At 42.0% G+C, this 22178-nt stretch overlaps 1 protein-coding gene across 1 annotated transcript in view; it reads left to right on the top strand.

Annotated features, from left to right (window-relative positions):
• LOC132291958 (insulin-degrading enzyme-like 1, peroxisomal) overlaps positions 1-22178 on the top strand; it is a 70168-nt gene that overhangs the window by 11619 nt on the left and 36371 nt on the right. The window contains exons 7-12 of the mRNA XM_059790318.1: positions 6909-6960; positions 7694-7816; positions 7934-8046; positions 8996-9158; positions 11832-11924; positions 12435-12520. Coding sequence (XP_059646301.1) covers positions 6909-6960; positions 7694-7816; positions 7934-8046; positions 8996-9158; positions 11832-11924; positions 12435-12520 — 630 coding nt within the window. The remainder of the gene's footprint in view (positions 1-6908; positions 6961-7693; positions 7817-7933; positions 8047-8995; positions 9159-11831; positions 11925-12434; positions 12521-22178) is intronic.

Raw genomic sequence — 22178 nt, 5'->3', positions numbered from 1 at the left:
CAACTTGTAAAAACATCCCACCAAACTAATAGGGCGGAAATCTTTAACATCCATTGCCTCTCCCTTCTTTGGAATTAGAGCAATAAAAGTTGCATTCAAACTTTTCTCAAAAGAGTCCTGCACATGGAAAGCATGAAAAGAGCCCATCACCTCTTCACTAACCACCTCCCAACATTCCAAAATGAACCGCATAGTAAAACCATCAGGACCAGGGGCTTTATCCCCATTACAACTCTTCAAAGCAGCGAGAACTTCCTCCTCTGAAAAAGGCTCGTCCAAAACAGAGCACTCCTCACCCAAAATAGAATCAAAATGAATCCCATCAAGCGAAGGACGCCAAACTGCTGATCCAGTGAACAACTTCGAGAAGTACTCAGAAAAATTCTTGCAAATCTCCTCCTCTTTACTAATCAACACCCCATCCACCCGAATCCTCCCAATGTGGTTACTCCTTCTGTGAGCATTGGCAAGTCTATGAAAGAATTTAGTGTTATTATCACCTTCCTTAAGCCACAAGGCTCTAGATTTCTGTCTCCATGAGATCTCCTCCATAACAGCAATCTCAGCAAACTTCGTTTGACACTCCAACCTCCTAAGCTTCAAAGGAACCGTCAATAGACCCAGGCTCTCCATCTTATCAATATTAGCAATCTCAGATAGAACTCGATTCTTCCTCCAGGCCAAATTACCAAAAACCTCTTTGTTCCAAACTTTGAGATCATTCTTCAAAAAACGCAACTTGCTTGCTAAAGAATGACTAGGAGTGCCAGCCACTCCGTATCCCGCCCACCAGGATCGGACTCTCTCCAAAAAACCTTCAGCCCGGAGCCACATATTCTCAAATCTAAAAGGAGAATTTCTGCTACGCATCCCACCACAATCTAATAACAACGGAACATGGTCAGACAAAGGACGAGCCAAAGTGGCCTGAACAACATCAGAAAATTTCTCCTCCTAATCACTCGACACCAAGAATCTATCAAGACGTGAAAGAGACGGAGGAAAACGTCCACTAGACCAAGTGAAAGGCCCACCCACCAAAGGCAAATCAAGCAAACCAAAGTCATCAATAAACTCTGAGAAGGCCATCATATTAGCCGTCCACCTGCCCCCTGTCGACCTCTCAAAATGGGAACGCATCACATTGAAATCCCCCCCGATACACCATGGCAGTAACCATTGACTACGAATCTCCCCCAGCTCTTCCAATAGCAAATGGCAATCACTATCCTCCGTAGGCCCATAGACTCCAGAAAAAACCCAACGAAAGCCATCCTCCACTATGGACAAAACACAGGATGCCGAGAAAAGTCTAGCCTGAGAGTCCAACAAAGAGATCCATCGGACATCCCACATGATCAGGATACCACCCGAAGAGCCAATCGCATCCAAGGCAAACCACTCCACGAATCTCCCACCCCACAAACTTCGGACAATCACATCTGACATCGAGGCAATCTTGGTTTCTTGAAGGCACACTAGATGACCACCTGCTTTTCGAATTACTGATTTCACCACTTTCCTTCTCGCCGGGTCGTTGAGACCCCGGACATTCCATGAAAGAATTTGAAGCTTCATAAGGAAACAGTAGAGTTGACCGTCTCATCCCTCCTTCCACTGACCTTCCCCCTAGCCCCCCTCTTCCTTCTTTCATAAGTAACAAGAGTCGAGGGACTTGAACTCCCTTCCTCCTCTCTCGCTACTGGAACACTCCCCCTACTATCCGTTCTACCCGCAAACTGAGCATTAAGAACATCAAGGAATAAATCTGTCGCCTCCTCCATCCGACCCTCAAAAGATACACCCAAAAGAGAACCTATCTTAACTCCTTTTTCCTTCAACCATTCATTCTCCAAATCAGCCAACCTTGCATCAAATCCCATCCCTTCCACAGAATTCCCATCCGGTCTAACAACAGCCAAAGGTGTAAGCAAATCAACATCAGACTCACATCCGTTCCACAAAACCATGCCCAAATCCCCATGAACAGAGGAACACGATCCATCCTCCCCAATCTCAACAGATGACAAAGATGGAGAGCAGCTAGAAAGTGGGGTCCCAAACACCTCATCAGCCAAAAGATCATTCTGCTCAAAAAGAGAACCCTTTGACACAAGATGAGCCCTCAAATCGTTTAATAGCACAGCAGCTGAAACATCGGCAATTCTTATCTTCACATCCCGGCCCACACACACAGTAATTCCGTTACTGCTAACATCACATAACCGAGAGGGACCCATTACAACACTGCCGTCTTCACCAGATCCTTTCTCAAAAACTGGCACCGGCTCCCTTTCAAAAATCGGAGACAAGCACTTTGAAACAGAAGACACCACTCTTATTTTCGGTACCAAGTTTCGTCGAGAAACCCCACAAAGGCGAAAAGAGGAAGAAGAAGGTAGAGTAGGAGAAGGATCAGGCGATACAAAAGACTTACCCGATCCAGTGCCAATCTGCGAAACCGGAATCTACTTCTGTTTTTCCTTTCTAGACCATCTTCTACGAAGAGGGGGGAGAAGCACTTTCTTCTTCATACGATGTCCCTGCAGATGCCCCTTAGGACGACGATGACTTCTCGAAGCTTCTGGGAACTCTTTGAACAGACGGACAGCGTCTTCCACAACATCACTTAAAGGCTCATATCGGTTACCCAATTCTGGCCCAGAATAAACATTAGAAGAACCCGGTCCTCCCTTTAAATCACAGCCCAAGTTATCCGATCCTTGGCCCAGACATACAACATTTAAAGAGTGGGCCGCTCCACTTCCATCCGGACCACAAGAAGACAATCCAGTTGGCCCACCAAAAGAAGATTTGTTCGATCTAGAAACCTTGACCACCGGCCCATTATTAGGCCCAACCACCGATTTAAGCCCAAAATCAGCCTTACCATTGTTCAGAGCCCACGATTTTGACAAAACAGTGGATGCAGCTGTCATCCACTTTGAACGGCCAAGTCCTCTGTGCCAACCATGTGTATGGCCATCCACGTTCCTTTTCCCACGCGCTTGATTGAACATTCTTACCAGTGAAGATTATACGTTATTCATTTTGTGGAAATTAAGCGTCTGTATTGCCATCTTATTTTTAATTAGTTTTTACATATTCCCCACAAAAATATGTAAGGCCACCTTCATTTGGCCGTTTGCATTTTTAATACCCCTAAGGCTGGTCATCCTCAAACATTTAGAAAGATCGATCAATTTGGTACTTACTGCTTCCATGTCACTAGGGCTTCAATCGAGATTTGCTGGCATTTTCACAAAAGGGGGGCGGGGGGGTGTTGCATTTGCATGGAAGGAGGCAAATACTCAACTCAATAAAACCTCTTTCCCAACTATTTAGGTCGGCTACATGAATCCTGTTTTTCCATTCCACCCTTTCTAAGGCCATAGTTTCAGTCAAATCACATGTTACCAATTCTACCCACATTAACTTTAGACTTTCCCTTCCCTTAGCATTACCCTTCGCATGGACCATGTCACTCCTCATAACTGGTGTACTTAGTTGTCTTCTTTGTACATGTCATCCCTAATCTCCTATTGTCGATAGGGGTACTAGAAGAATGCATCAAATTGACTGGAATTCTCTTTCTCCACCTTTTGACGGACTGGATGGTTATGCAGGGATGGAGAGAAGCCTTTGACTGGCTAAAAGAACTATTGGAACACATGGAGCCTTTTGTTGAGCGAATCAATACAAGTTCTAGTAAGAGGAGGGGTCGCTACTACTTCTATGTAACGCCTCTCAGCATCCTTCTCCTCCCTTAGGATGGATAAGAGAATTATTGGTGCCTGCTTGAGACGGGTTATGAGCAGAGGAGAGGTTGCTTAGTCCTCGTTTTGCCAGGGATGCTTGGAGCTGTATGTAGGATTGGATTGATGTTTATTGAGCGGAATGACTTCACTATACTGTCCTATTCCCATTCCTTCACTTGCGAGCTCAGCAAGCTAAGTTTTACACAGCCCCGAGAAAAGACTCATTCCTCTCATGGCCAAAGGCTCTGCAACATGTTGGAGAGCTTTTAAAGCCCGCCTTATAAAACTGTTTCTCCTAGAATTCCAAAGAAAGCCGGACAAGAATCTCATTTTTTGGTAGGTGCTACTTCAACCATCTCATGGATATGTTCATTTCTAATTTATTTGTCCTTGTCTTACGGTACATCCATCTTAGCGTTCGCATTACGGCACACTCATTTTATGCAGATGTTTCTTAGTATCCAACATTCCTTACCATAAAGAATAGCTGGTCAATGGTTGTTTTATAGAACTTTCCTTCAAATCATAGCGGGGCTCCCCTGAAATAAGCATTGTTCTTGCAAGATAACTGTAAGACAACATTTATCTTTGATCATCACTAAGTACAAATAGAGCAGATCAAAGCGAGCAAAGCAAAAGTCCAAGTCATACCCGTCCAGCCTGCAAGTAAACAGAGGGATGATAACCCAAATTCCTCCAGGCCCCACGTCCTTGGTGTCCACAAATGCTCTGTCAACATCAAGGAAGAGTGGTCTTGTCATTGGCTGGGTTTTTGGCTGTGGCAGCCGAAGCGGATTCATCCTCACCCTCATCAGTAGAACCGTCATCCATAGGGACATCAACTTTCTCATTTGGCTCCTGATGAGCCACGGTGCTGCCTCTGCCTCCGCGAAGGGGGAACACCTCCTTGGGAGGACTCACCCTGGATAACTATGGAAGCAGGAACCCTCCACCTCCCGGAAGTACCTGCCACTCTCCTCGAAGCCCGCCCACGCTCTGGCCCGCGTGAGGAGTCTTTGTCAATACTCTCACCGTCAACCATGGTAGAACCTGCAATGAAACCATTGAATAAGTTTGCGGCACCAAGACAACACAATCCCGTTATAATGGTAAAAATGAAAATTTTACCTACAGTCGGTTGCAATGATAAAATCGTAGTTTTACCTACACTGACAACTCTACCTATTCCAAGTTTGAGAGAAAGCATTGCTTTTGTCATCCCTAGTGGAGAGCTTCATTTCGATCAAGAGCAAACTGGGCGTGAAGATTTTTGAATGGAAAACAAACCCCGAAGAAGATTGACGAAGGCAATGGCGAGTTTAAGCAATCAAAATCAGGGAGCCCAACAATCTTTACTTCCTATTTTTGATGGGGAAAACTATGATTTCTGGTATGTGAAGATGAAAACTATTTTTCTTGCCTATGATATTTGAGAGTATGTTGAAGACGGGTATGATGAACCGGAGGATACAACTACTTTGATGAATGCTCACAATACTAGATGCACTCCTCCATTCAACCCAACCTGCCTTTGATTGTTCGATTAACATCATCTCCAATTTCTCCTTCATTATGAATAATTGAGCCTAAATAAGGGAATGCTCACTCTTTTTGTACTTCATGACCTTCAATCTTCACTATATCCTGTTTGAATTTCTAGATTGACTATAATTACACTATATATTCAGTTTTATTCCTACCTATCTTAAACTCTTTCAATTATAGAGTTCTTTTTCTCTCCAAATCCCCAATTAAAACAATATCATCAAGAAATAACTTATACCGTGGATTCTCATCTTGAATGTGTCTTGTCAGTTCATTCATAACTAAGGCGAAAAGATATGGGCTTAATGCTGGCCCTTGATGTAAGCCTACAATAATTGGAAACTCACTTATTTTCTTCAAAGTCATCCCAACTAGTCACACTTTATTGCACAATTATATCCCTTTGTTACTCTCTCTCTCTTTCTTTGTTTTTATTTATTTTTATTTTTATTTCCTTCTAACTCTCCATATTAGATCTCCAGGTACCACATCATAGGCTCTCTCAAAATGAAAAAAAATTACATAAAGATCTTTCCTCTTCTCTCTGTATCTTTCTGTTAGTTCCTAAGTAAATAGCCTGTACCATTAACCTCCCCAGCATGAATCCAAATTGATTTTCCAGTACCTCAGTTTCTCATCTTAGTCTCCCAAAGTTTCACTGTTTGAGTTATTAATATAATACCACAATAATTAGAGCATCTATGTATATCCCTTTTATTTTTATATATTGGTATTAGAGTACTTTTGCATGTCACTCGTCAGGCTTTCTCGTAGTTGTTATTATCATCTAAATACTTATGCCTAATGAATGAGAATTATTTGTGTTTATTTTCATAAAGGGAGTTGTGTTTGGGAAAGTTCCCTTTCCCGGTGGTTAGTATCGAACTGGGACAAATGGCCTAAAGCATTTAGAATTCAGTTTTGTAGCAGGCATTATTAGTTTATGTTCGATGGATCATTGATCTTATCTCGGACATTTTTGAATCTGAAGTTCATCATTTTCTAGTAAATTTAACTGTGTTTGGTCATTATTGTAGCTTCTGTGGAGACAGAAGATTAACTGAAATAAGTTGATTCTCATTGATGAAAGTAAGCTTGAGATTATTTGCATTGACAAAGTGACTTTGACATGGCTGTTTTTTTTTTTTTTTTTTAATAAAAAAATTATGAAATTTTTAATTGATTCTGAAGTGTGTTCTTCATGTACTGCGGTTCAGAGAAATAGTTGCATCGTTTTTTGCAGGGATAAGGATGGGGAACTATTAGAACTACTATAAGCCCTTTGACTTTTTGAAATTAACCTTACTGGAGCACTTAAAATATAGTCCAGTGTTTATGTTCTAGCAAGTTATCTGGTGTCTCATAAATGGCATTTCTGTACCCATTGGAACTTCTAAGAGAGGTAGTAATGGATAGAAAGATATAGTTCTTCCTGAATTTCTCTTTTTGATCTTCAAACGCAGCATCCACATTATTATAACTTATTGATATATCATTATTTTATTACAGATTTGTTGCTTGTCGGTAGTGTACCTAAATAGTTGGTTTCTGTCAGAAAAGTGCGTCTAACTGCTATTTTCTTCCTTGATTTATGCTTCTGTGCAGCTTCAGAAACATATGAGTGCAGAAGGACATCCATATCATAAATTCAGTACAGGTGTGCATTTTGAAGTGTTCATTTTTTGAAAAAGCAGCCTATTTCCTATTGTACATGCATGATGATTTTGATTAGTCTTAATCATGAGTAATGTTATGTCTACTTATTTTGAAAGCATTATGGTGTTCTTTTTCACAGAATTATGCTAGATTGGTTTGGAATGCCAAACTGTCTGGGTTATTTGATGTTTGCTTGTTTGGTTTGTTTCCTTTAATTACTTGAATGGTGAGACAATGGATATAATTGTATCCCATGGAATTGTCTGTCATAATCCTCCAGCTGCTTTTATGGAACTCCACACAAAAAGCAGCCAACCTAGGATCCTTGGGCCCACCACTGTTTGCAAAAGCTGTAATACTTTCTTCTTTCTTGAAAGGAGAAAAGCTCTCTAATCCTTCATTAGCAATAAAGCAGTCACAATTGATCTTTATTCTACTGGGCAATGGTAATGAAATAAACATTTATGGTATTATGGCACAGCTTGTTTAGATATCCTTTACCGTAATTGTCTTGAAAAAATATCATTTTGTTTTGCTTGTTATATTCTGTTTAGAAAAAGATAAGCTTTGAAGCTTGTCTTTGGTGCTGACCACGAATGATGAAAGGCTTTTCTAATGAAAGATCCTTAGATATGGTATTTATCATTTATATGACATGTACTAATTTAGACAGAGTGCTGTAGAACAGAATATTTGTTGTTTATATTATTGTGTTGAATCTGTCATATTTATAGGTAACTGGGATACTTTGGAGGTACGGCCAAAAGCAAGAGGAGTGGATACTAGACTTGAGCTTCTCAAATTCTATGAAGAGAATTATTCTGCCAACCTTATGCGTCTGGTCATATATGCCAAAGGTAAGCAAATAATTTTGCAAGTGTCAGTTTGGGATCTATGATGCTGACTCCTTTGAATTATCAGCTATCATGATTATTTATTTATTTATTTATATATTTTTTTATGGATATACTCAGAGAGTCTAGATAAAACTCAAACCTTGGTGGAGAACAAATTCCAAGAAATCCGAAATACTGATCGAAGTTCTAGCCGTTTTCCTGGTCAGCCTTGCACATCAGAGCATCTTCAGGTACTCATAGGACTGGTGTGTATTTGTCTTTTTTAAGACCATAGTCATTAAGTCAAGAGCTGAACAAAAAGCTTTTTCTTTAATTTCACGGAATAATTTCTAATATTTTTATGTCTTCTCTAAATTGAAATCAGAATATCATCATCATCATTAGTTCAGTATTTCAGTCTTGTGCTGGCATGAACTTGGCTCGGAGTTCATTGAACACGTGGATTGAGCTTGGGCTAGTTATCTTAAGAAAGATTTCAGACTGTTCCGAGCATGGTCAGAGGATCTTGCCCTTTTGCTATGCTTGGAAAATTTTAGCTTGGCTCAAGCTGGGCCAATTGACAGCTCTAAAATTTGACCAATTTAAGCTTGCCATATAAATTATCAGTGTGAAAATTAAGGAATTTCATCCAGAGTTACTGGCATTTAATTTGCAAGGAAGTGGATGTCAGTGTTTAAGATTGTGCTCTGATTGATTTAAAATATCTATAGCAGTTCTTATATGAACAAACACTGAAAGCGGTTTTAGAAACTCTAAGCGAAGTGTTGGTTGAAAACAGTAAGCTGTTTGAAACAATGAGGTATTTGGGTTTTAAGATTGTAATAAGAAATTCTATATATGTCACTGGAAAAGAGAGAAAAAAGATATTGTGCACATAAATTCGACCGAAAATGGATCTCAATTCTCAAGGAGTGAGAAATGTAGATGTGACATCCTCACATTATGGGTGCCCTTATGGTACTGGAGGCTTATATGGAATGCGTTAAGGTGCCTTGAGCTTTGCTCAGGCAAGGCTCAAGGAAAAGTTTTCAGAGCTCTTTTAATAACTATGGTTGGCAAAAGCAGTTGCAGGTATCAAATTCTGGAATTTCTGTGGCTATGAGGAGATAATTTGTAGAAATGTTTTGAATCCTATGAGATAATTATCTTATAGTGCTTATATGTTATGATGTTATTCAGATTCTTGTCAAAGCTGTCCCAATAAAACAAGGTCACAAGTTGAGAATTATATGGCCAACAACTCCAGACATTCACCATTACAAGGAGGGTGCAAGCAGGTATCTTGGCCACTTAATTGGCCATGAAGGAGAAGGATCTGTGTTTTATGTATTGAAAACTTTGGGTGGGTTCTCTAATTCCCTTACATTATTCAGAGTATCATTTGCCTTTTGTTTAAACTTATTGGTATGGTGTTAGTATAGTGTTTAGCATTTTTGCTACAGCAAATTCTCAGCCCGATCTTTGTTTTATAGTTTAGTATTACATCGTTCAAAGATCTTGAGTTAAGAAGCACTAATTTTCTTTTCTATTACCTAGGAATTTGGTGATTATGTGGGAATTCTGCAGGTTTCTTTGATTGGAGATCTCTTATCGAGGTCTAATTCCAATTGATAATTTGAATTTTCACAGTGGTCAAGTGTTGCCTTTTGACATATGCTTAACATCTTGATCAAATGTTAATCATATATGTATATGCACACACACACACACACACACACACACATATATATTCTCTCCAAAGGATTTCTTCTCTTAAGAAACTCTTATGTTTGTTTAACCTTTGCCTTCCAAATTTCACTTGTTATTTTTCCTTTTATACCTCTTTGGGCTTATCCACCATGCACTTTCTCTCTGCTAGAGAGTTTGTCTTCTCAAAAGGTTAAGAGTTGACTTGTTAAGAATTTTTTATTCGAGACCCAAATGGCCTCACAGTAAACTTATTATGACTTGATTAATTCCGAATAATTAGTGGAATCAGAAAAACTCATAACCAAAGGCTACTAATATGGGACACCAGGTGCATATAGAAAGAGAAGAAGGCCATTTCCAATGTGGTGCATATAAGAGGGGATGAAGAATATTTTTTATGGTAGCTACTGAAACTTCATGATGCATCCCCCATACTAGATACTAAAGATAACTATTTTTTTCTTTGATTTGGTAGAGATGGGGGTTGGGGGAATGGTCATTTGTGTTAACCAAAAACTAAATAAAAAGTTAAGGATGCATGTGGAGTGATAAATTGCAAGGTATGTTCAATGGGGCCCTTAGTTGTTGGTGTGCACAAGGCTTCTGGTGTAGGTTTTGAACTTTGGCCAATGGTTATACTCGAATGTAAAATCTATATGCAGAAATTTTCAAGTCTATATCAGCAAAACATGGATTAGTGAAACATGTATACAAAATTTTACGAGTCAGAAATTTTGAACTTTTTGCCAATGTTTAAACACAAAGGAATCTAAATAGGAATATGTATGCAGAATTTTATGAGTGTATATTAGTGAAACATGGATTTTATTTACACAATGATTTGAGTTTTTGTACTTGGTAATTTTAGATAGAGCAAAATGGAAAAATAAAATCCATGTAGCTGACTACAAGCAGTTGGGAAAAGACTTTGTTGAGTTGAATTGAGTATTTTTAAATGCGTGGTTAGGCTGCGAAATTGTCCAGGTTCAGCCAAGCTTACCAATGTGGCTCAGCTCAATATAATTCCTAGCCAGTTCATTCATTTAGGCACAGGATCTGGCCAAAAAGGTGTGGCTTGTAGCAAGCCCAAGGAGGGAAAAGGAAACACATTTAGGAAATCTTATATTTTATTATTATTCTCCTTCACATCTTTTTTAACCGATTATAGAAATATGTCATATAATGTTATGGTGTCAACCATGTCATACTGTAAATTTTAAATTTTCATTTCAAATGTCTTGTGATTTATACGAGTATTACCGTAAGCACCAAGGAAAAACTCTCAGAGATTGAGAAAGTCATGACTTAATTTCAAGCATAAATACACTTGTCAATTTCAAGCATCAATTTATTAATACACTCCTGTAAATCTTTGATTTATCTCCTATCACCCCAACCCCAACAGGGTAGTACAATATTCTCGTCCTGGTTGGGACACAAGACTTTCGGTGTAAATACTGTTGTTGTTTTCAGTTATTGTTTTCCTGGACTAGATGGAATTCTATGTTATAGTTCTGTCCAATTTTTTCAATAATATTTTGATTTCTTATCAAAATAAAGAAACGAACACCAATGGGTGTTGGCCCGGATGGTATGATCTCTCCTCCACAAAGGGGAGGTTGAGTGTTCGAGCCCTACTAGGGGGGCAATATTGTGGGTGTGTGAACTTTCGAAATAAATAAATGAACAAGTTAGAAGCACCTTCTACTGAGGAATGGATAGTGGGAAAGTCATCTGGAAGGTTTTTGTCATGTGCAATCAAGACTATGAAGTGGACTAGTCTGAAGTGATTTAATTCAAGTTGAAGGCATTGCAAGTATTCAAGGAATGGGATTGTTGGTTGAGGTAATGAGAAAAGATACAGGGGATTTTGTGGAGGATTTGCTCATGTAAAGTTTGAATGGCAAAAAGGACTGAAGCTAGGTCCAAGTAGTAGGGAAATAGGGTTTCATAAGTATGGACTGTGAAGGCATAAGAAGATATCTGATACATTCTGACTGGATGTGTTATTGCTTTTATAAGTCATAGTTTATTATTATTTTTCCCGACTTCATTCTTTGAGGCATAAGAAGATATCTGATACATTCTGACTGGATATGTTATGGCTTTTATAAGTCATATATATATATATATATATATATTTCTGTCTTCATTCTTTGTGATGATATATGTTTATAATTTTATTTATTTTTTCATTTAATCATCTTTTTTTTTTTTTTTTTTTCCTTTCTTTTTGGTGGTTCAAATAATGCTTCTCATTCCAAATTCATTCTTATTTTGTTTTCTCTAAAGGTTTTTGATTGGCTACTTATATAAAATTTTACAGGTTGGGCAACAAGTTTATCTGCTGGTGAATCGGATTGGAATTTTGATTACTCTTTCTTTAAAGTAGTTATTGATCTGACTGATTCTGGGCACGGTTAGCGTTTTGACTTTTTTTTTGTTGATCATATGAACACTTGCACTCTTTTTAACAACTCTCACAACTTAAGCTGGAGACTAGTTGGTTGTTAACCTGATAGCAGATCAATAGAGATCTTGGGCTTAAATCTAATAGCCTCCTTTGTAATCATAATCCATTCACGTGCTTGGCTTACTCATGCTGGGGAATCAGGTCACAGTGAGGAGGCATTTTGATGATAAAAATCATAAAACTACTTAGTTACACTATCTCTAGCAATTTAAACTTTTGGAAAAATGGTTATTTAAGAATTTCTTTTTCGTTTTTCTTTTTCTTTTTATTGTTTTTGTTAGTTTAGGAGATGGTATTCATCGGACTACTTGTAAATTTTGTCCTTCTGTTTGCAAACAAGGCTACAAAGTTCTACTTAAATCTTAATCTTCGCTCTGTGTGTGTGTAGTCAATGTTCAATTTCTGCAGCTAAGTGAATTTCTTACGTGATATTGATTTCCTTTTCCCTAATCACAGAGCATGTCGAAGATATTGTGGCACTGCTATTCAAATATATTCAACTCCTGCAACAGTCTGGTGTTTGCAAATGGATATTTGATGAGGTATGCATATGAATCAAGACCTGCTCCAACCAGCATGTGTGCACCAAATGCAAATGTGCAGGTTTGATTATTGTTATTTTAACAGGCACCATACATCAGGAGGTGTATAGATCTATTAGGTGTTTCTGTTATATAATTTCTCTATGTTGGATTAAAGCAGTTCACAAATTGGCCTAGGGAAATAATAATGTAGTTTTAATTGTCTAGTGGAATCTGTTATTTGATTTATCACACACTAGACATAATTCTTCAAGCCTAGTTGTATATTCAGAACTTAGAAGTGAGTGCATTATTCTTTGGGATACTGAATGGGTATGTCCTGGTTGGTTGTACGCATGCCAAACTTCCATTTGCTATCTAGATTTCTTTGTAGTAGCAGAAGTTGATTTCTCTTTTAGATGGTTGATACGTTGAGTAAATTCTGTGGTCAACTGAACTTACTTTTAGTTATCGTGCCTGTTGCAATTTATCCAAACTCAGGTCAGGATGGTTAATTTTGGGTTCAGTGTCAAACTTTAGAATATAGTTGGTGCCACTTCCCTTTCTCGGACTTCTGAAAGGCTACAGAGATTCCACCTAAAAGGAAAAAAGACTAGAGATCTGAGCAACCGTGTCCTTGTGAAGATATTGTCTTAATAACTTGTATTAACCCGAGGCTCTTCCATGCCTGTTGCAATTTTAACTTGGGTAATCTTTCTCGCCACCTAATACGATTGATAGTTCGTAGTATCGGAACCTGAGGCTCTGATAGAGAGTCGCGCAAGGCCCACTCTAGACCTAGAAGGGGGTGATGAATAGGTTTTGTAGAACTGATTAATGATTTTAACTAATTTTTAAATTAAAATAACTTCAATAGAATTAAACTTGGATCATAGTAAACAGTAAAAATCTCAACAATCAATAGCAGTAGTAAGTTAAAGCAGAAATCAGTGGATACCAGATGTGGCCCTAAGTAGCAAAAAATAAAAAAATCTCTGGACCTTGTCCAGGAAACCCAATTCCACTATCGAGAAAGAGATTATAAATTATACCCAGAATCCCCTAGTTACCTCTTGACACAGAAGACTCCAAACTTTTCTCCGAAGAATCACCTGTTTAACTAGTGATCCGGTCTCACCCACTAGTCATCCAGGCTTCAATTGTTTGGATTGAATGGTTGTGTTGAACTCGTTGATCAAGTATGCAACAATAGTCATCAATACAAAAAATTACACTTACCAATTACTAGAATGATGAATGTAAAAGAAAAACAGAATGCACTCTAGAACTCACAAATAACGCTTTCTATTATGTATGAGTTTTCTATATATCTGCCCTTGAATGTATTTGTAGACGGTGAGGTAGTAAAGAGAGAGAGAGTAGGTTTTTGCAGAGTTTACAACCAACTTGGAGACTACTTTTCCGAACAGTTCGAGCGATCAACCTTCAATTGATATCTCGATGGATCGAAAACTTCTGCAAGTTTACAACAACAGCAACCAAGCCTTTTCCCAATTACTTATGATTGACTACATGATTCCTATGTTTCAATTCTCTGAAAACTTCTGCAGGCTTACACTTCAAAAAGTTTCAACAAGGAAGCTTCCAAAAAAATTTCATGCAAGTTTCAAGCACTTTAGAAAATCAAAATAAAATAAAATCATGTAAACTTAGAAACCCTAGATATGCATGCATGAACGCTAGTTTGGTGAATGCATCCATGAGTCAGTTTATGAATACCCCCCTTGAATGCAACATGAATTCCATTCACTAACACTAACTTTTGAAAAACTACTAACCTAAGCTAGAAATTAAAAGAAAAGTTACAGACTCATTTTTTTATTTACAAAATTTGCCAATTCAAGTCCTATTGACCTAACAACAACAAATGGCTTGGACTTGTCAAGTGAGCAATTCTTTTAAGGATTCCCCAAAATAGGAAGGAAAAAGATAAAAGGCAGGTGGGGGTTTCTGTTGTGTTTAATTGTAAGTGTCAGTTTTATAGATTAGAGAGAGAGAGAGAGAGAGGATGGCTGAGAGAGAGAGAGAGAGAGGATGAAAGAGGCGCAGCCCTCACTGTTTCTCATTTTCATATATCTCAAACCCTTACACATAGTACAGCATATATATATACAATACAAGAAAGACCTATTTACATAATGGCCAAAAATCCTATGTCTAATTACAATATGATCCCAACATAAATACCTATTTACATATAACTATTCTAACACTCCCCCTCAAGCCGGAGAATATATATCATTGAAGATGCAAGAAACTCCTTCTATTCTTTCTCTCTCTAGAATTCTTACACCTCAACCCGAAAAAGATCCCTCTCCTCTTCATTCCAACTCCTATTTATAGATACTTACAAGATATTTACAAGATATTTACAAGATATTTACTAATTGCTGGACTTGGGCCTATTCCTCTGTAAGCCCTGGTCACCCATGATGGGCTTACTCCCGCTCGGCCCATATGGCAGTGTCTTTCTATGGGCTGACCCAGCTGTTCGGACTGAAGGTTGTGTTTTGCGAGTCGGACCTGGCCCATGTCATCCGGGGCCTCCTCAACTGCCCCCATAATTGCCCCTTATTTAATAAGGGGTAATTATTGATGGCGTCTCATCATGACGCTGACGGCTCGAGATAACCACGTGGGGGAGCGAACGGTCAGATCCAGAATCAATGTTCCGGGGCTCGAGGGATTTCTTGCCTTCCCGACGCTTCGGCCCTCGGGCCCCCTTTGCCTTTATAATGCTCTAGAATTCCACTTCACTTCCCTTTACCGTCTCCATCATCAGCCAAATCTCCCTCTTTCTAGAACTGTGCTAAGCCTTTTCCGGTGAAATCCTTCGAGAGTCATTCTCCCAGCGATCTTGCAGTCCTCCGAGGTTAGTTTCGTTCTTTTTACTTTCGGCAGGCTTCCATTTTCCCTCTTTTAGATTCTTCTAGCACTTCCACCATGGTTGTAGATCTGGGTGTTCTTCGTATGAGACTTAGACTTCCTGACAACATCGAAGTTAGGGTTTGCCCCCAAGACGTTAATATTACGACCGGCGCCGGCCTCCTGCCCGGCGAAGTCTTATTCACGAACCTTCAACTGAATGTTGTTAGGTTCCCTCTGCACCCTTTCTTTAGTTATGTCTTCAATAGATTGGGGATATCCCCTCTGCAGGTCAACCCCAACTTCTTTAGGATCATATCTGTTATGCTCTTATTGATGCGTGACAGAAATCTGGACCTTGACCTCATAGACCTCCTTCTGTGCTATAAGGTCAGTAAGATCCGTACTAACGAGCCCTTCTACCACCTCTACCCGTTCGAGAAGATGTCCATATGCACTGACACAATAAAATCTGAAAAGGGTTGGAGGGATAGCATAGTGGGCATTAGTGGGGCTTGGTCTTCGCCGGCTGCAGAGGATTACCCAATCCCGAGCGCCTTTGGTGTCTGCTCTGTCTCCTCCTATAAAAAATTCAAATCCCATAAACATGACTGCCCCTGTGAAACATGCGTTCCTCGTTTTTGCACTTACTTATGCCGCTCCTTGGGAATACCTTGTGATGACTTGAGCTATAGTGTTTGCAGGGATAGGAGTAACTACTTGAAGAGGTACGTTCTGAACGATATTCCTTCCTGCTCAGATCTCCTCACTTCAGACAACCTCTTTGCGCTCTCATCACTCGGCTACAATATGAGCAGACTGCAGATTCCCTCTTTTGGCAGGCGGAAAAATACTCCCCCAGCCACTCCTGCTGCTGGGGCGACCTCCTCTCCAGCGTCGGCTTCTTCTTCGGCCACCATATCTGACACTGTCCCGAGCGCAGTGGCTACTAACCCTGTTGCCAGCGCCCCTGCTGCCAACCAGAACGCGCCCTCCCCAGCTACCATAGCTCCTGCTGCTGCGGGGGGCGGTCGGGACAAAGAGCGAGGCAAAAGGCCTCATCCTGACAGTGAAACCGATCCTGAGGAGGAGCCTCTCATTAGAAGGACCCGAGTCTCTGGGCCGGGTACTCTCTTGCACCGAGCGATCAGAGCTCCTTCTCCCTCTGGGCCTCCTGCAGCTGGTGGCTCTGCTTCTGCTTCAGGCCCCCCTTCTATCCCCAGCTTACCGCCATGGGCCCCTCGGTACACCCGAACGGATGGGACGTTCGTGAAACCGAACGAGACCATGCTGAAGGATGGCCAGACCGCTATGGCCTACTACAGGAGCATGTGGACTCCGAAGGACATTGAGGCGGCAAAGGGCCTTTCCCAGAAGGACGTGTTCAGTCGCTTTCCCCAATCTGCTATGGAGGTGACTTTTATTTTCTAACTCATGAATTCTCTTATATTACTTGGTCTTGCCTTCGCCCGTTCTGACTATTGGTTTAACCGCTCTTATTGTGCACCTATGCAGACATTGTTCGGGATGATGGCCATGCAGAAGCAGGTGGAGATGGGGAACGCCAGGGCCCGAAAGTACTCTGACAGCCTGGAAGTGGCTAATAAAGAAAACGACCTCCTTGCCATGAAGAATACCGAGGTGCTGGTTCGGCTTGACAAAGCCGAGCAAGAGAGAGATGTCCTGAAAAAGGAGAATGATTCCCTTCAAGATGAGAAGGACGCCCTCCAGCTTGAGAAGAGCGTCTGGCAGACTGAGCAGGAATCACTCAGAGAAGAGAAGGCAGAACTCCAACGCCTTCTAGCTGATGAACAGTCTGCTCGGATGGCTTTTGAAAAAAGAGCTCTGGACGAGCGTACCGCTCTGATCGACGCTATCAGCAGAGTGGGTGGTGGGATGCTGGCCCTTCACGCTCGGTTCTCCAGGGTCGGTGCTCTTCGGTATGCTCAAGGATTCCGGGAAGGTTTCGCCGACCGGGTTCCGGATGAGGGACAGACCAGCTCCACTCCGGATGAGGTAGACAAGGATCTGGGGATCGAACCTCTGGGGGTCTATGTCGACCCAGAACCCACCGAAGCGGAACGTATATTTGATGAGTGCCAGGACATCGCATCCTCAAGGATCATCACAGCTCCTCCTACTGCTCTGCCATTGACCGCTCCCCAATCGTCAACCGTGGCTCCCTCTGTAGCCACTGCTGACGCTGAACCCCAGCCGAACGACTCAGTTATTCACCTGGATTCCCCACCTCATGAAGGTGAGGCGGCTGATGGGGCCGAGGAGGCGAGTCGGCAAGACCAGGATGCTGTTGGTACTGAGGCGTCTAGCTAGGGCTCCTTCGAATTCTTCTAGTCCATATCTTCTTGTAATGATGGACATCTCTCTTTTGTAAACTAAATGTTCAATATTAATGAAATGGCCGAACTCTTTTTCTCTATGTGTTGTGCTCTGTTCAACTTATCTTCAGTACATACATATTTTTTCTCTCTTTTTCTTTTTATATTAGCTTCGCTGTGTGTTTGTACGGCAAGTGCCTGGCGGTCGGCTAGAATGCCACTTGCCACTTGGCTTTAAATTTTTAGCAAGTGTCCGGCGTTCGGCTTATAGTGGCGGCTGCCACTTATCTTGCTTAAGTGCCTGGCGCTCGGCTAGAATGCCACTTGCCACTTGGCTTTAAATTTTTAGCAAGTGTCTGGCGTTCGGCTTATAGTGCCAGCTGCCACTTATCTTGCTTAAGTGCCTGGCGCTCGGCTAGAATGCCACTTGCCACTTGGCTTTAAATTTTTAGCAAGTGTCTGGCGTTCGGCTTATAGTGCCAGCTGCCACTTATCTTGCTTAAGTGCCTGGCGCTCGGCTAGAATGCCACTTGCCACTTGGCTTTAAATTTTTAGCAAGTGTCTGGCGTTCGGCTTATAGTGCCAGCTGCCACTTATCTTGCTTAAGTGCCTGGCGCTCGGCTAGAATGCCACTTGCCACTTGGCTTTAAATTTTTAGCAAGTGTCTGGCGTTCGGCTTATAGTGCCAGCTGCCACTTATCTTGCTTAAGTGCCTGGCGCTCGGCTAGAATGCCACTTGCCACTTGGCTTTAAATTTTTAGCAAGTGTCTGGCGTTCGGCTTATAGTGCCAGCTGCCACTTATCTTGCTTAAGTGCCTGGCGCTCGGCTAGAATGCCACTTGCCACTTGGCTTTAAATTTTTAGCAAGTGTCTGGCGTTCGGCTTATAGTGCCAGCTGCCACTTATCTTGCTTAAGTGCCTGGCGCTCGGCTAGAATGCCACTTGCCACTTGGCTTTAAATTTTTATAGTAGACCATTGGAAAAGAAAATTCTTTTTTTGTAAATTCGAGTAACTTGCTCATTCATACGTATTTGATTGACAACAAATAACATCTAATTAAAGCCAGAACTTAGCTTCTATTGGTAGTACCTCTTCAGAGACGTGGCGTTCCAGGGCTTGCTGACCAACTTTCCCGCCATGGTTTCCAACGTATATGCCCCTTTGCCAATGACTTCTGCAATTCTGTATGGGCCTTCCCAGGGTGGCATCATTTTTTTGACCATCCCCACCTTTCTTTTCAGAACCAGATCGCCCGGGGCAAAATCCTTGTGTTTTACTCTCTTATTGTGACTATTCGCCAGCACTTGCTGATACGATGCTAGCCTTATAGCCGCTGCGTCCCTCCTTTCGTCTGTCAAGTCGAGGTTCAATCTTAACATTTTGTCGTTCTGATCTCGACTCCATGCTAAGCTTCTGATAGTGGGGACTAAATGCTCAACCGGTATAACTGCTTCGGTACCATACGCCATTGCGAACGGGCTCTCCCCAGTCGGCCGCCTTGGGGTGGTTCTGTAAGCCCATAGAACGTTCGGGAGTTCATCCAACCACTTCCCCTTATGATCTTCCAGCTTCTTCTTAATGCAGGCGAAAATGGTTCTGTTTGTGATTTCTGCTTGTCCGTTAGCCTGAGGATGACTTACTGCAGCCAACTTCTGGTTGATTCCATACTCCTCCAGCAGCTTTCTTACTTGCCTGCTGTCGAGGTTTGTGCCATTGTCCATGACTATTGTTCTGGGAACACCGAAGCGGCAGATAATGTTGTTCCAGATAAATCGTCTCACCTGAGTCTGAGTCACGCTAGGATACGGTTCTGCCTCCACCCATTTAGTGAAATAATCCGTGGCCAGTAACACATACTTGTTCTGAGCTCTTGCAGTTGGCAGAGGACCGACCACATCCATCCCCCATTGCGCGAAAGGCCACGGCGAGGCCATTACGTGCAATTCCTCAGGTGGTTGGTGGATCATTGGTCCATATCGTTGGCACTTATCGCACCTTCGAGAGAACTCCTCCGCATCTCTTGACATGTTTGGCCAGAAATACCCTTGTGTCATTGCTTTATGCGCTAACGATCTTCCCCCAGAATGATTGCCACACACACCCTCATGAATAGCTCGCAATACCTGCTGCGACTCCGCGGGGGTGACACATTTCAAGTAGGGGCCAGAATAGGACCTTCTGTACAGCTGGTTCCGCACGATGGCGTACTTGGCAGCATTCTTTTTGAGTTTCCTAGCTTCATCCCTTTGCATAGGCAAAACGCCATCTCGAATATAGGTAATGATTGGGTCAATCCAACTCGGTTCATACGGTATGACGTTGACTTGCCAAGGGTCCGAGTCCATCGGTTCTTCGAAAATGGACGGCTGGGTCACTATTCCCACTGGAATCACCCTCGCCAATGTTTCACCGCAACTCGAAGCACTGCATGCTAAACGGTCTGCATCTGCATTCTGTTCCCTCGGCAACTGTATGAATTCAATCTTTGCAAAGTCCTTGGCTCTACGCAGAACGGCAGAACGATATGCCCCCATCATGTCATCCTTGGTTGCGTACTCACCATTTACCTGCCGAACAATCAGCTGCGAGTCACTATACGCTGTCAAACTTTTGATCTGTAGCTCTCTGGCCAACTTTAATCCATTTAGCAACGCCTCGTATTCCGCTTCATTATTGGTGGCTCGGAACTCAAGTCTGAGTGCTTGGCTCAAGGAAGTACCCTCTGGGGTTTGCAGTTTGATCCCAATCCCAGCCCCCATCTGGTTAGAGGAGCCATCCACAAAAAGTTTCCAAGAGCCGCTTCTAAGGTCCTCTTCCGTATCTTCGGCATCACATTCTAGTAGGAAATCGGCCACCGCTTGCCCTTTAATAGCTGTTCTCGGCTCGTACGTTATGTCAAATGAACTCAACTCTATGGCCCACTTTGTCATTCTGCCCGAGAGCTCTGGCTTGTGCATGAGCGTTCTGATTGGGAAAGTTGTTAGAACAGCTATGGGGTGGGATTCAAAATAATGCCTTAACTTTCTTTTTGCATTTACAAGTGCAAGTACCACCCGTTCGGCCTTTGAGTATCTTTTTTCTGCCTCCATCAGTGTTTTGCTTACATAAAATACCGGGTATTGCACCCCTTCCTTGCAACGAATCAGAACGGCACTCGTCGCGACACCAGATACTCCAAGATATAGAAATAACTTTTCTTCCGGTTCTGGGGCTGACAGGACTGGTGGATTCTGCATATATTGCTTCAAATGAGTCAATGCCTGTCGTTGCTCATCCCCCCAGACCTGCCTTCCATGGCTCCGAATCGTGTCAAAGAATGGTTTGCAGTGGTCTGACAACTTTGAAATAAATCGACTTAATGCAGCTATTCGTCCTGTTAGGGCTTGCACCTCTCTGATCGTCTTTGGCTCGGCATTCTTAATCAAAGCCTCTGCTTGAGCGGGGCTAACTTCGATGCCCCTGCGGTTGACCACGTGTCCCAGAAACTGCCCGGAACTCACACCGAACGAGCACTTGGTCGGATTGAGCCTCATCCCATATCGCTTTAGTACATCAAATACCTCTTGCAGATGCTTCAGATGATCATCCTTTTTCCTACTCTTTACCACCATATCATCAATATAGGCTTCGACAGTCTTACCCATTTGATTCTTAAAAACTTTGCTAACAAGTCGTTGATAAGTTGCTCCCGCATTCTTTAATCCAAAAGGCATAACTTTGTAGCAGTATGTTCCTCGCTCGGTGACAAAAGAAGTTTTTTCTTCATCTGCGGGGTCCATAGGAATCTGATTATAACCTGAATATGCGTCCAGAAAGGTTAAACGCTCATACCCAGTGGTGGCATCCACCATTTGATCAATCTTAGGCAACGGGAAGCTGTCCTTCGGACAGGCTTTGTTCAAATTGGTGAAATCAATGCATACTCGCCATTTCCCATTTTTCTTCTGCACCACAACGACGTTGGACAACCACTCAGGGTAGTGCACCTCTCTGATAAATCCCGCATCAAGCAGCCTATCGACTTCTTCCGTTATGATCTGATTACGTTCTGGAGCAAATCTTCGCTGCTTCTGTTTTACTGGTTTGAAATTAGGATTGACATTCAGGGAATGACAGGATACGGAAGGACTAATTCCAGGCATGTCGAGGTGACTCCATGCAAATACGTCGACATTGTGGGACAAGAAATCCACTAGCTCTTGCTGCTCTTCTCTGGTCAGTCTTATACCCACTCTGGTAGTTCGTTCTGGCCTGGACTGATCGATCTGCACATCCAGAAGGGGCTCCTCGGTCAAGTCGGCTGACTCCTCCACCCTATTCTGCTCGAGTGGAGGTTCCTGTAATTGCTATCTGGGGCTTGTCGACCGGACGGGCGCCTTTCCTTTCCCAGCATGCTTTAGTGTGACGGAATAACACTCTTTGGCTGCGACCTGATCCCCCCGAATGTCTATCACTT

This window comes from Cornus florida, unplaced genomic scaffold (genome assembly GCF_030987335.1).
Source record: "Cornus florida cultivar Cherokee Brave unplaced genomic scaffold, ASM3098733v1 CherokeeBrave_3.0.0_Hap2_Chr02, whole genome shotgun sequence".
Lineage (NCBI taxonomy): Eukaryota > Viridiplantae > Streptophyta > Magnoliopsida > Cornales > Cornaceae > Cornus > Cornus florida.
This window is presented reverse-complemented; position numbering and strand designations above follow the sequence as displayed.